Here is a 14,862-nt window from a genome sequence, read left to right as displayed (position 1 = left end):
TCGGCTGCCTCCTGCACGCCCCCCACTGGGGGGATCTAGTCCCTCAACCCAGGCATGTGCCCTTGACCAGAAAAGGACCTGGACCTTTCAGTCAGTTAGGCCAACGCTCTATCCACTCAGCCAAATCAGCGAGAGCCCAACTACTTTTTTATTGTCCCTCCAAATCAGGCGCTAACTGAACCTCAATTCTGGAGTCAGACACTGCATTTCATACTAGGGTGAGTGAAAGGATGACACTCTTCTTAATCTATTTATATTTCTGCCATGATTTTTTGCATGTTCTATGTTTATTCCATGAGAATTAGCTTTTAGAGTAAGCACATATTTTCCCATATTTTTAAAAGTCTATTGGTAATTTTAAATGGAATGGGAAGAAAAATCTTAAAAAATGCTTTTATTTAGCTACCTTACTCCAGTTCCCAGACTTGATTTTAGACTTGTAAACTTTTAAAGGAAGTTTCTGAATAATCAATTTTAATATTTTGTGCCATTAAACTTTGTACTTTTTGTGGAGTAAACTTGTACTTCAATAATTAAATATTCTAAAATAAAATCATAAAAGTGTGCTCTGTGATAAATACCACTAATAAATCTGTGTCAAGATTAAAACTAATTATAATTACTTAATTCTCTTAAACCACTGATTTCAAATAATGCTTTTGAATATTAAAAAGTGCCCTTAAAATAATTTTTTTTTACCTAAAAGAAATGATCAAGTGACAAGAAAATACCTCAGAAATTCTATTAGTAGTCTGGACAACTTTTTCTTTTCCATTTTTTCTAGATTGTAGCAAAAAAATTCTACTTTTCCCCCAGATTAAAAATTTTAAACTCTTACTTTCTTTACATGTACCCACAATATTGTATGGAAAATGGAAAATAGTCAACTTTTGATAATTTCATGTTTATAAAACATTTTTGATGGCTAGGCTTTTTGGGGGGGAGAGAGAGAGTTTGCCAATTAGGTATTTTTAATTTTATAAAATGAAGTTCATGAAAAAGCTACAAATGTAAGTCCAATATAATTACTTAGACATTTAATGTTTACATTCTTATACTTTTGAATTTTATATGCACTACCAACTGATGGTCCCATATGATGCTTACGTTTTTTCACAGCACACATTTACATTCTTGTAAAAAATCCCACTTCCTTTCATTACTAAACCACAATTTCTTATATTTAAAGAAATACTTATTAACTAAAATACAAAGTGAAAATTTACTGTGTTCATTAAGACCTTCTTTCGCTGAGGAGTTGGACACAAGTTAAAATAAAATTTAAAAAAGTCAACAGAGTCACACAATCCCCAGAACCACTGAAGGCCAGCCGTGAGCATGTGGTCCTACCTTCAGGAGGTAAACTATAGAGCTGAGCCACAGGTCCACTCATAGGAATAACTGGCAATTGGAAATTGAAAGAACTTTTAATTGTTGGCAGTGGCAGGCGGTTTTTAGGAAAACACTTCCTCATTATCAGACTGGAGATGTTGACAAGAGGATCAAGGGTCCTGACTGCCAAACATTCCTGTTTTTTAAGAAAAAAAAGAAAAAGAATGTGCCTTTGATGACTAACTGAATCAATTTCATATTACTTCAGAAAGACATTAATAATTTTCAAGAGCAAATATCACAAGAAAATAATATTTTAACATAATGTAATTATAAAATAGCTTTGACTCATAAATAAGAACCTCATGTGGCAAATTTAGTAGTACTTTACCTTAAAATTTTAACTATGTGGAAATCAATGCCAACTTTGGTATTAAAAGTCACCAAAATACTAAGTAATATCTTCGATGGACTTAGGCACATTTAGCTAGCTTAGCACACAATTTTTTTAATTAAGCAAAAAATATAGTAAGAAATAAAAAGGAACATGAACTTGCTGAACCATTCTCAGAATTTTATCAGTTATCATGCAATAGCACCTCAAATACGTTACTGTTCAACTATTTTTTTATAGTCTGAATATCACAGTTTTAAGAGTTTAATCTGCTGTCCTAGTATCTAATCTTAAGAAGAGCTAAATATAGAAGATTTGAAACTACAATATATTATATAGCATCATCATCATTATTGACATTTAGATGGCACTTTGATACCCTGTAAAATTTTCAATACAAATCTTCACATCAGACCTGTCAAAACAGATGAGAAATTAAGGCTCAGTAATGTTAAGTGGCATAACCAAAGTCATCCAACTCTTCCTCATGCTAGTATATCAATATCCATCATTGCCTATATTATAAGTAATACAATAAAAACAAGTGTATATGATTGACAAAGAAAAAAAAAAGCTAAGAGTAAACATAAAATGTATGTTCTTATATCTTAACCACTCTCAGGTAGAAAGAGATTGTCAGTTGTATATAAGGCCAAAGAGCACAGGAATTTTCAAAAAAAACAGTTTTCTTTCTAATAATCACAGACTTCTAAAAACAAAGGACTGTGCTGAAACATCCCTATTTCCCATAGCTGATAGTCTTCTACAGATGCTAGAACAAATCGTATTAAAGATATTGTCAAGAAAGTTGAGTATAATAGCTGGCAGAACTAGGGACACTAATTACAGGTTTCACTTTTGTACCTTCTCCATTTAAAAATGCACTATCCAGAGGAAGACACTGAGAACACTCACAAACAACAGAACTACATTACCAGTTGTAAAGAATCCATAAATACCTTATAAAGGAAACATGCAAAATGGAGTATAGCCAACTGCACATCTTAGAAAGCATGGCTAACTGGAATCCCTTAGAAAATATGGCTATATGGATGGATTTATGTATCTTGCTTTTACCTGAGGGGATAAAATCTCACACTGCAGATATATGCACTAAGCACTTTCTCCAACCTAGTCTGTGGTCACATGTGAGAAATTATTATGCCTTTGTTTTCTAATTTTTTTAAAATATATGTATCTTACTTTTAGGAGATTTTTAGAAATACTAAGTTTTCTTAAGAACCAAATCATGCCGAAACCGGCTTGGCTCAGTGGTAGAGCGTCGGCCTGCGGACTGAAAGGTCCCGGGTTTGATTCCGGTCAAGGGCATGTACTTTGGTTGCGGGCACATCCCCTGTGGGGGGTGTGCAAGAGGCAGCTGGTCGATGTTTCTCTCTCATCAACATTTCTAGCTCTCTCTTTCTCTCTCTCTCCCTTCCTCTCTGTAAAAAATCAATAAATTAAAAAAAAAAGAACCAAATCATATTATTAACACATAATCACAATAATAGGAAAAAACTTACTTGTGAAGTGGTATAGAGAATTTTCATCCCATTGGCATCAATAAATGCTTTTCTTCCCAACTTGATATTTGTAATACTTTTTAAACTCTGTAAAATTCCTTTCCGAATGAGCATGTTTCTATGCCGATTGTCATGGCGATGCCAATCTACATAAATTGTTAAAAGGACTTGGACACATCCTCTGTCTACAGCTCTCCTGGCATTTGTTTCTTTAACAAAAGAAAATTGAAAAGAATATTTTTTAAATGACCAGGGAAAATAGTAGAAACCAAATTAAAAAATATAACCCCACTATTATAAGGAATTGTTAAAATTATTTTCATTAAAAAAAATGGCAACCACATATGTAAACGTTTTTATCTTAACAAAATAAATATAACTTCCAGAGAGTAAATTATGCTATTTTCCAGAAACCAGCCCATATATTATTTTGTGATTATAAATAATAGGTATTTAATACAATTAGGACTGCAGCTTTTTAAATGTTAATACTAATAAAAGTTTCATGTATTTTAAAATTTAGGATTATACTGACTTTGATTACAATAAATGGACTATTCAAGCCTTTAACTTACTAGCTGTGAATGTGGTTTTGTTAAAAGCCATTACCATGGTTGTAACTTCTATTACAAACTTTGTGTACTTCCACTAAAACTAACTACATTGGACTGTAGCTGTTATTACAAACTTTGTGTTCCCATTGAAATTAGTTGCTTTAATTACCAATTATATAAATACTAATGCTAAGTTAAAAATACTTGTAAAACTTTTTAGTAAATAAAGTATTAGAAGCATTATGTAACTAGAAGATAGGACTTTCTAATCATTAATTTTTATTGTAATTAAAAAACATTAAAGGGCTTTTTTTATAAATGGTCAAATTTATTGGGATAGATTAATTCTTAAAAATCCATAAATCTGACCTATTCTATTATTTTTAAAGTGTTAATATTTAAGATAATTAACCAAATGGGTGATTTTACTAAGATGGCAGCAAAGGAAACCTATCACAGCAACATCTTGAACCACCCAGCATCACTGGGTGGGCCTATTATAAGAGCACAAAATAAAGTGGAATACCAACCCATCTTAGGTTGTACAAAGAAATACCAATCCCGCCTGGCCAGTCTTGTAACTCCTGTTCCAAACTATGTCTTGGTTAAACTTTGACCTATGAACCTGGAAGGTTCAATTCCAGTTAGGACACGAGCCATGCAGGCTCGATCCCCAGTCAGAGATGTGTAAGAGGCAACTTTTCAATGATTTTCTCTTATCACTGATATTTCTATCTCTCTCTCTCCCTCTCCCTTCCTCTCTGAAATCATTAAAAATATATTTTTAAAAAATACTAATCCCTTCCTAATATAAATTTACCTATAAAATGACCCCCTGCCTCGTGACATGGGCACAAAGATAATGCAAACAGTGAAGCTTCATTGCTTTTAGTTGCCTCAGAGAATTACTAGTGCTGATATATAGCTGAAACATAAGATTTAAGACAGTGAAAGGAACCTTACTGATGCCTCTCAGAAATTATGCTACTACGTGAGGGAACTGGAAAAAACTCCCAGGGTGGGAAGAGATGGGGATTCTTATATAAAGCCTTAAACCTCTATTGTGAATAGAAGAGCTAGTTTTGCTAAAATTGTGGCTATGTGCAATATCAGGTAATAGTTTTGACTAGCAACAAGTAGTTTCATATATTTTGAATTCATTTGCTTACTGTGGTTATACTAGTTGGCATATATAATAATAAGACTTTAACGTTCTTAAAAAGACATTATCGTCATTGTAACTCCTGTTCCAAACTATGTCTCCATTGCAATTCTCAATAGCTTAAATGGTATTTATGATGAATACTGAAACTCTTTACTAACATTCAAATAAAACAAACTTGCCCATAACTCAAACACAGGTACTGAGTGACCCTAAACTTTAGGGTCACTCAGTACCTGTTACTGGTTACTCTGTACCCTTTTCTTTAGGGCCTAAAGAAAAGGGTGCAGAGTAACCTGCAACTGAGCACAATTAAAACAGTTTAGTAAAGGGGGTTTAATTCATGTGTTCAGGACACCAAACATGATCAGCCTATGTCTCCTCTTCTCTCTGGGGTTAAAAATACACTTAGGCTCCCCTGTACACTGCAGCATCTAATCTATACCACAGCGATGATAACTAAGCTGCCTGACTTTCTGTGCTATATATACATTCTTTGCTTTATATTCTCTCAGGTTTATTACAATAATTTAATTATCCTTTTAAAGTAAATTACTGTCCCCCCCCAAAAAAGAAGTCAATGACTGAGAATGCTCCAAAACGCTATAGTACATTTAAAAATATGCCTCTAGTATATAATACTATCACGTAAGGTGATTTTTTTAAATTTAATAAATAATTACTTTGCCAAATATCAGATTTATCAATTAATTATTTGCTACTATTCAAATAAAAGTTCTGATCATTCAAATTTAAGAAAAAATTGGTTTACCCCCTTGATAGTTTTTTGGGCGAGGGAATAACATTAAAAGCCATCATTACAGCTCTTTGGGACTAAAATGTTTTATGGTTAAGTAAATGTTAATCAACCAATAGAAATATGGGTGCTAATGAAAATTATTATTTAAAATGGAGATACTGAGTATCTTGGTGAGAAGAAATATATCATAATCACTCTTCACAGGCATATTACAAGACACATTTACTCCAATGCCTCAGCTTTGAAGATAGAGCCATAGTTTGTCAATTAATTTAGTAAACTGTAAATTTACATCAGTAGCCATCTGGATTCATGATAGAAATAAAAGGGCTCTAAATTAAAATTATGTGTGCTATAGAGTAATTATTCAAGACAGTCTTTACAGTAAACATACTCAATACCATTTTAACTTTAATTTTTTAAATGATACATACATAATATTTACATATTACTTTCTTATACTAACAGAGCTTTATATTTATAGTTATCACTTAGAAAAAGGAAGTCAATGTATCTTAATAAATTATAGCTTAATAAACATAAATGACATTAGTTATGGCTCATCCAACAACAGTACCAAAAGGTAAAATCAGCTTTGACATTAAGTTATTATAAACCAGCTTCATAACTATAGACTAACTCTACATTTCCAGTTTAACACTGTAGATAAAATACTCAGAAAAATAGTATCTAGTAGTTCTAATATTAAAAACTTACTTGATTTTAGCAATGCAGCAAGAGTGTCTAAAGCAACCCTGTCGACATGAGAAAACACAAACAACAACAAAACTAGTAAAATTAATCTACAACAGTAAATTCACACAATTTTTTCAGATAAATAATTATTATCTATTCCAAAAGCCATTCCTGTTACAGTCAATTACATACAGTGTTTCTCTGTATGTATTTCTCCCTTAAGGTTAAAAATGAATACAGGAAGATTGAAATATCAACAGAAAAGCACCAAAAAAAATTTTTTTAAGAAATAAAAAAAGGAGAACATTAACAATATCTAAGTCTTTACATCAGAGGTTAGATGAATTAAACCAGTTATTGTACCTGTATCTGACCCTAGCAGAGTTCACACGAAAGCATTATTAAGATTGACAAAGAAATTAAAAACAAGTTACACACAAATAAAGTTCATAACTATCGGGTCTAGTAATAATTAATGTCGTTTTTAACATTCGTTTAAAATCTTGCTTGGCGTTGACTTGTATTGACAACCTTCAAACACATGGTATCTACAGAACGTGTGAAGTGCAATTAACAAGTTTTTGCTTGAAAAAGTTTGTGTTTGGTTTGGTTTTTGTTGCAAAACTAGGGCTAAGAAGATGGCGGATGAAGAGCATATTCGGCACTGCATGCTTTACAAATTCCAATTAGGAAGAAAAGCAAGTGAGGCTGCAAAAAACATCTGTAGTGCTCTTGGTCAAGATGCAGTTAGCGCCAGAAAATGCCAGCGTTGGTTTGAGAAATTTTGCGAGGGAAATCTTTCGTTCGATGACAAGAGTGGTCGAGGCCGTGTGTCCAATTTTGATCAAGAAGCTCTTCAAGCTCTTTTGGTGCAAAATCCTCAAATTACCCAACAAGAGCTTGCGACAACTTTAAATTGTTCACAAAAAACAATTTCCAATCAATTGCATGCACTTGGCAAAGTCCAAAAGTTTGGAAAATGGGTTCCTCATGAGTTGACCGACAACAACTGTAATCAAAGAGTCACAATTTGCAGTTCGCTCCTCTCTCGTCAAAACCGTTTGCCGTTTTTAGAGCAAATTGTTACCGGAGATGAACAATGGGTGCTGTATGTTAATTTGAAAAGGCGCCCTCAATGGTTGGACAAAAATGAGGCTCCACAGCCCATGCCAAAACCTGACTTGCATGCGAAAAAAGTGATGTTGTGTGTTTGGTGGAATTTTAAAGGAATTCTTCATTATGAACTTTTACCATCTAACCAAACCATTACAAATGCAGTGTATAGTGCCCAATTGGAAAGGTTAGCCCAAGCTTTAAGAGAAAAAGAACCCGCGCTGATTAATCGGAAGAGCATAATTCTTCACCACAATAACGCACGACCGCATACTGCAAGAATCACTGCTGAAAAACTGTGCCAGTTGGAATGGGAAGTTCTCCCTCACCCTGCATATTCTCCTGATATTGCCCCTTCCGATTACCATTAGTTTCGTTCTTTGCAAAACTTTCTTCTTGGAAAAATAATTAATAATGAAGAATGCCTCAAAAATGCATTGACCGAATTTTTTGCATCAAAATCACAAGAATTTTACAACAGAGGGATTAAAATGCTTCCTGAGCGTTGGGCACAAGTAGTAGAAAACAACGACAACTATATTGTTGATAAAATTTTGTTGTATTGTTTAAATAAATTCAATTTGAAAAAGTATTAGAAAACGACATTAATTATTACTAGACCTAATATTAAATTCTATAGATATTTGTAGCTGTCTGACTATAAAGTATTTAGCCCTATCAAGCATTAATCCTAATAAATTATAAATGGTAATAATAAATACAAAATACTGGAACTAGAAGGACGAGGAAGAGAAAGGAGGGGCCCCTTAACATTTTTCAGTCCTAAGGCACCAATGAGAATAATGAACCTGGTATCTCAAAAACTCTTACTGCCCATCAGAGAATGAAAAAATAGCCCCCAAAATTGAAGGTACTTACATTTTCTTTGCACATAAACACTCACTTATCCACAGTGAAATCAACTTTAAAAATACATGTAAAATTACTATTAAAACCTACTATAATTCAAACAGGTGTGTGTTTTTTTTAAGGAAGAGTTACTGAAGAAATGGTATTTCATATCAGTAGTTCTAAGAATATATGGCTAACATGTTACAGTTCCTCTTAGTAAGATTTCAACAGTTATGTTTGCATAAAAATCTGTACATTTTTAAACTCACATATTTCACTCATCATTAAGCATTTGTTGAATGCCTACTAGATACCCACAAAAGCAGGTTTTTTTCAAGGGTATAAAATTAGAAAACAAATGTATGTCTTCCACAGATAATTTTACAATCTAGCTAATGCAGTAAAATGTACTCATCTGTGCAAAAACTACTCAAGAAGTTAAAACCAAAAACAAAGCTGCATATATTAGTGGTAAAGGAGACACAGCATGACCAGATGTGAGTAAGAAAAGAATCTAATTAATTACAAAACTGAAGATGGATACTGGTTCACAGGAGAGCCTGACACAATAACCCCAAGGCCACAAATGAGAGAACCCATGTGATGATGGAGGCACAGTTTGAAATGTTGCAGCTCTAAGCTAAGGAGCACCAACCACTACCAGCAATCCACCATAATCTGGGAAGAAACAAGGAAGTATTATCCCATAAAGGATTTAGAGGGACCACTGGCTCTGCTGACAAGTTGCTGTTGGGCTTCTATCTCCAGAACTGCGAGACAATAAATTTCTGTTATTTTAAGGCACCAAATTTGTACCAGGTACTTGGTCACAACAGCCCTCGGAAACTAATCACTTGCAATGAACTTATAGGACTTTCCCACCTACACTAAGTCTTTATTCAAACTATAAAAATCACAGAGTACTTTAAAAATAGCTTTTCTCCCTGCTGGCAGCTGTTTGTAACACATTTGAACCAAATCAAAGTGCTTCTGACAGTTTATAATCCTTGACATTTATTCTTCAAGACTGACACAAGTGGAACATGAGCCCCATTCTTTCTGACTCCATGCTTGTTCCACAGTTCCACTAGATTAAAAAAATTATGAAGTTTGGTGCAAAGTTGTCTCCAGGCCTCAGGGATGCTCCTCCTTTCCTGGTAAGATGGCGCTGCCTTCTCTCCGCGAGAGCTCGCTGGGAGAGCCACCGCAGCCGCGGCAGTGCTGGCCTCTTGGTCAGGAATTCTTGTCCAGCGGACCTTTCCTTACCTTCCTAGAGAATTCCGAAGCCCCTTAGCTGCCAATCAACATTCCCTGAGCGACTCAGACGCTGTTTCTATCTGTTCTGGTGCAAAGTTGTCTCAATACTTTTACCAACATGTTATTTTAACGGTATTTTTTTAAACTTCAGTATAAAGGAATTTCTAAAATTTTACAGCAACACTTATAAGCCAGTAGGAATCTGTAACATAAAAATTACAAAATAGCCAAAACCGGTTTGGCTCAGTGGTAGAGCGTCAGTCTGCGGACTGAAAGGTCCCGGATTCGATTCCGGTCAGGGGCATGTACCTTGGTTACGGGCACATCCCCGGTAGGGGGTATACAAGAGGCAGCTGGTCGATGTTACTCTCTCATCAACGTTTCTAGCTCTCCATCTCTCTCCCTTCCTCTCTGTAAAAAATCAATAAAATATATATTTTTTAAAATTATAATACAAAATAATTTTAGAATAGATTTTTGAAGTGCGCAGTTTATATTACGTTAATTGATTAGAACTCCACAGTACCAATATTTTATTCTTCCTCACGTGTTTTCCCAATCTTCATATGTCACACACAATAATACAACCAGCAATGGCTTAGACAGCAGCCTGTGGCTTATCTATTTAGGAGCAGTAAAGGAAGAAAAACTTAATCCCAGGTATTCATGAAGTTACATTAAGATGGGGATCAATCTTTGCAATAATCCCCAAACCTGTTGTAACTTGAAAAAACAGAGTTACAGTAACTTCTGGAGTTGCTTCCTTCTGGATTAACAGTACTTAAATCCAAAACCTAAAGTTGGAAGAAAAGTAAATCCTAAAGGGAAGCAAGACCTTTCAAACTAAATAATACCCCTCAATCTTCTTCCATGAAATTCAGGGCATTGTTTCAGGAGAAGAAAAACTATGATACAAATGCTACATACTGAGATATCTTAATTAAGGGAGAAGGCCTTATGGTGAATAAAGAGATCAAGATATATATGTTTGGTCAATGAGTGATTTTTCTTTTTAAAGTAAAAGTAAAGCTTAAGATTTTGTTTTTCTTTTTAAATATATATAGAAAAGAATTAAGAGGTAATTTATGTAACAATTAGGGACCTGTTGCAGGAATATTCCTGCAAGACTTCCAGCGGGCTTCCCTCTGGCCGCCGCCACCTCTCCCACCCACCACCTCTCCTGCTGCAGAGACGGTGGTGGTGGTGGTGGTGATGGTGATGGTGGTGGTGGTGGTGGCAGCAGCCTCAGGGCCCACCCCTCCCTCATGCCCCACCATGCCCATAGCCACCGCCACCACCATCTCCGAGGTCGGGAGTGCTGCCACCACCACTGCGCACCTCGCCGGACACACCCGACTCACCACATCTGCCACGGTACCCACCACCACCTCCGCTGCACAGCCTGACCCGCCCACCCTACCTGCTGCGCCCACTGTGCCCACCACTCCCAGCGCCGTCAGTGCTTTCCCTCCAGCAGCCACCGCTGCCTTGCTTTCCACTTTCCCTCCCTCTTCCTTCTATACTGTCTTCAGTCTTCACTCCTCCCTCCACATATGCAAATTAACCACCATCTTTGTTGGGTTAATTTGCATAGTCACTCTGACTGGTTGGTGGGCGTGGCTGGTGGGCGTGGCTGGTGGGTGTAGCAGAGTGATGTTAATGTGCATATTACTCTATTATTAGGTAGGATACTCCTTTCTCAAAAGTTTAGACTCACTGGTTTCTACATGGTTTTGGATATACTCTATGTTGTATATCACAAAGATTTAAATATATGGACATTTTATATTAGAGTTGGTAACTTGGTTACAATAGAATAATGTAGGCTGTAAGTAGGAGATAAGAACCATTAGACAAAAGATAAATAATAAAATACTTTAAATATCAAGGGAGAAAACTGTATATAAATTTAAAAATAAAGAATGTACTTTTAGTATTCACATGCACATTACCACATTTCCTATCTAAATTAATTACATTGCTTTAATAAAAGCATTATGCCAATTGCAGGAATCATTTCATTAAATTCTCACATCAACCCTATGATATACGTTCTAATATTACCACCTTACAGCCAGGAAACTGGGGCATAATACATTAGGTAACTTACTTTGTATTATGGAGCCAGTAACATGCAAACCTGTTCTGCCTACCTCCAGAGCCTACTCACTGCATTACACTACACTAAGTTGGTTTTACTAATTGTGACACAATAATTTTCTTTGTCTTGTTACATTTCATCAGATGCTCTAAGATTGTATATGACCCTTGCACAAGTTTGTTAAGTTATCCCACCAAATAATATTTAATAAATGATTATATGTGCAAGTAAGTTCTCATTTTCAAAAGGATACAGCTAAAATATTTTATCTTACTAAGAATGGGTAAGAAGACTGAAAATGGTCTGAAACTTGTAAGTAGAATTTAATCAAATAGTTAACGTGGACAAGTTCTACCTTATAAAAGAATCATAGCTAATAAAAGCAAAAAGAAGAATAAATTAGCAAAATCAATGATCTGGACAATGTCATTAAATATTGCTAAATTACCAGGTGAAAAGTAGATGGATTACATCAACTCAATAATCTTAAGTGATGTGAAATAGAGTGACTACCACCTACGACACATTTTTTTTTAATTGGAATTAAAAGAACCCAAATCTAGTCAAGCCTCTAGCTCTATCAGTCTACAGAAAATTTGAGGGATATACCTACATGTTTAAATGACCCCAGGATACAGTCATCTTAATCCACAATGCTGGGACATTCTATAAGACAGCACCCAGGTCCTTCAACAAATAACAAAACAGAACCAAAAAAATAGGGGGACTGTTATTGATTTCAAAGGATTATAAGACATAGTAATCAAATAGAATGTATAGACTTTATTTGAATCCTGATTTGAACAAGCCAACTGGGAAAAAAAAAAGATTTCTTAGATAATCAGAAAATATCAGTGGATATTAAAGAATTATTAATATTGTTGGGCAAAGAAATGATACTGTGATAACTCTAAAGGAGCTCCGTGTGTAACAGCAATCACACACAAAAAAAATTATGGGACAAATAGCTGATATCTATTTTAAAATACTCTGGGGGGCTGAGGGGAGAATAGGGTGGTGAAAGGGAAGGACCAGAAAGAGAAAGATAAATTAAAAATGACAGAGTGTTGATTTTTGTTGAAATTGAATGATGGGTAGGCATATCAGGGTTCATTATTCAATTCCTTCTATTTTTGAGTAGTTTTGGAAATTTCCTAAATATAATGAGGAATAATGTGTGTATCTTGGTTAGATCCCAATTCAAACAAACCAACTGTAAAAGGGCATCTTGAAACACCTGGAAAACCTAGAACACAGACTGGATTTTAGATTATATTAAGGAGTTAATAATTTTGTTGAGTGTGACTATAGTATAGTGGTCATTTTTTAAGTCCCTGTTTAGTAGAGATACACTGAAGTTCTTAAGGGAAAAATTAGAAAATATCTGAGATTTGCTTACAAAAATTCATATGACATTTAGGATTTGCTTTAAAATAACCCAACAAAAATAAAACGTGTAAGAAAATAAATGGAAAAAAAAATGGCAGAGTGCTGACAACTGCACATAATTAATATAACTATTCAAGACAATTAGTTTACTATAATGTAAACTCTATGTATATTTGAAAAATTCCACATAAAATTTTTTTTAAAGTATGACCTTTAATAGGGTCTAAGAAAATACGGCTTTTTTTTTTTTTTTTATTGTCTGAGGTTGAAAGACCTATAAATGTGGTGGTTTTTTGTTTTGTTTTTTGTTTTTTTAAGAATGACATTATTTTGGCACAAAAAAGTATAAATTAAAAATATGTCCAGGTAATTGTGAGAATGAAGGACATGGTCATTAGAAGATTGAAAAATTGGTAGGGAAGATAGTAGGCACTCAATAAATGTTTCTGAGTGAATGATACTCTATAAACCTTTTTTTCCTTATAGTATCTAGGAATTTTCAAAGTCTAAATTTCTATAACACTATATTCAATGAATTTAAAGTTTTCTAATTTTGATATAATTTGAAAATTAAACTTTATAGCAAAGAAAATCTTTATCATAATAAAATCACTATCTACAATTTAACTCTACTGTTCATTGTACAGATCAAGATGATGAGATCCAGAATAACAAAGAATATCTCTATTTATACTCAAAACATTTACCTACTTCATAAGACTCAAATTCTTCTTACTAAATGGTCCGATGATTTTAAACATCAGTTCCACAACTCCATTTTTCCCTAAGGATACTGAATTCACAGCTGGGAGGGGAAGAAAAAATTTTAAATTATTTTAAAACTCAGTAAGTAGGAATGTACATATATACTTGGTGAAACATAGTCAAAATATATATTAATTATTCAGTAAATATAATTCAAGTTCCCTCATCCACCTTAACCAATCACTTAAAGGTATATATTTTTTTTTACTTTTTTTTTTTTTTTACTTTATTTTACTTTCAGAAATTGCAGGAAATTCTGAAAGAAGTTATAGAAAACAAAACGTTACTTCTAAAAAAATACTTTTAAGTTGCTTCATTTGTTTCTTCAAAAACTCTACTAAATACCACGTCATGGAAAGACAAAAACAAAGAACTGTTTACAGGAGAATGACAGTAACAGTAAACAAATCAATACTAAATTACTTGTTAAAAAGATGAAGAGTTACAGGTTATTTAGATCACAACAGTGAGGAGTCCTTAATTCTTAGTGAAATAGAAGGCATTTCTGGAGAAATGGATATCTGGGCTCAGTCTTTTTTTCCTTTTTCTTTTTTAATCCTCACAAGAGGATATTTGTCCATTGATTTTGAGAGAGAGTGAAAGAGAGAGAGAAGGACAGAGAGAAACATGGATGTGAGAAAACATCTATAGGTTGCCTCCTGCACGTACCCTGACCAGGGCCCAGGCCTGGGAGGAGCCTGCAACCAAAGTACGTGCCCTTGACCAGAATCAAACCCGGGACCCTTTGGTCCACAGGCCTACACTCTATCCCTGAGCCAAACCAGCCAGGGCTCTGGGCTCAGTCTTTACAAATGACAAGGAGTTAGTTAGGATAGGAGTTGCAGAAAGGGGCAGAAGTGGATATAGTATCAGGGAAAAAAAAGCATTCTAATGAGAAGATGAGCTGGGTAAAAAGCAAATTATTACCCTAAAAGTTGTTCATTCTTTCAACCATAGGAAAGTA

At 34.4% G+C, this 14,862-nt stretch overlaps 1 protein-coding gene across 12 annotated transcripts in view; it reads right to left on the bottom strand.

Annotated features, from left to right (window-relative positions):
• AGTPBP1 (ATP/GTP binding carboxypeptidase 1) overlaps positions 1-14,862 on the bottom strand; it is a 95,008-nt gene that overhangs the window by 45,868 nt on the left and 34,278 nt on the right. For 10 of the 12 annotated variants that reach the window (XM_036433637.2, XM_036433636.2, XM_036433642.2 and 7 more), the window contains 4 exons: positions 13,845-13,938; positions 6,443-6,480; positions 3,250-3,458; positions 1,351-1,528 (listed from right to left, as the gene is read on the bottom strand). In XM_036433637.2, the coding sequence (XP_036289530.1) occupies positions 1,351-1,528; positions 3,250-3,458; positions 6,443-6,480; positions 13,845-13,938 (519 nt within the window). Of the gene's footprint in view, positions 1-1,350; positions 1,529-3,249; positions 3,459-6,442; positions 6,481-12,357; positions 12,432-13,840; positions 13,939-14,862 lie in introns of those variants that run through there. The other 2 variants (XM_036433644.2, XM_036433645.2) reach the window with 2 other exon arrangements.

This window comes from Pipistrellus kuhlii, unplaced genomic scaffold (genome assembly GCF_014108245.1).
Source record: "Pipistrellus kuhlii isolate mPipKuh1 unplaced genomic scaffold, mPipKuh1.p scaffold_m20_p_12, whole genome shotgun sequence".
Taxonomy (NCBI): Eukaryota; Metazoa; Chordata; class Mammalia; order Chiroptera; family Vespertilionidae; genus Pipistrellus; species Pipistrellus kuhlii.
Note: the sequence above shows the minus strand (reverse complement) of the source record. Positions and strands in the feature narration are given on the sequence as shown.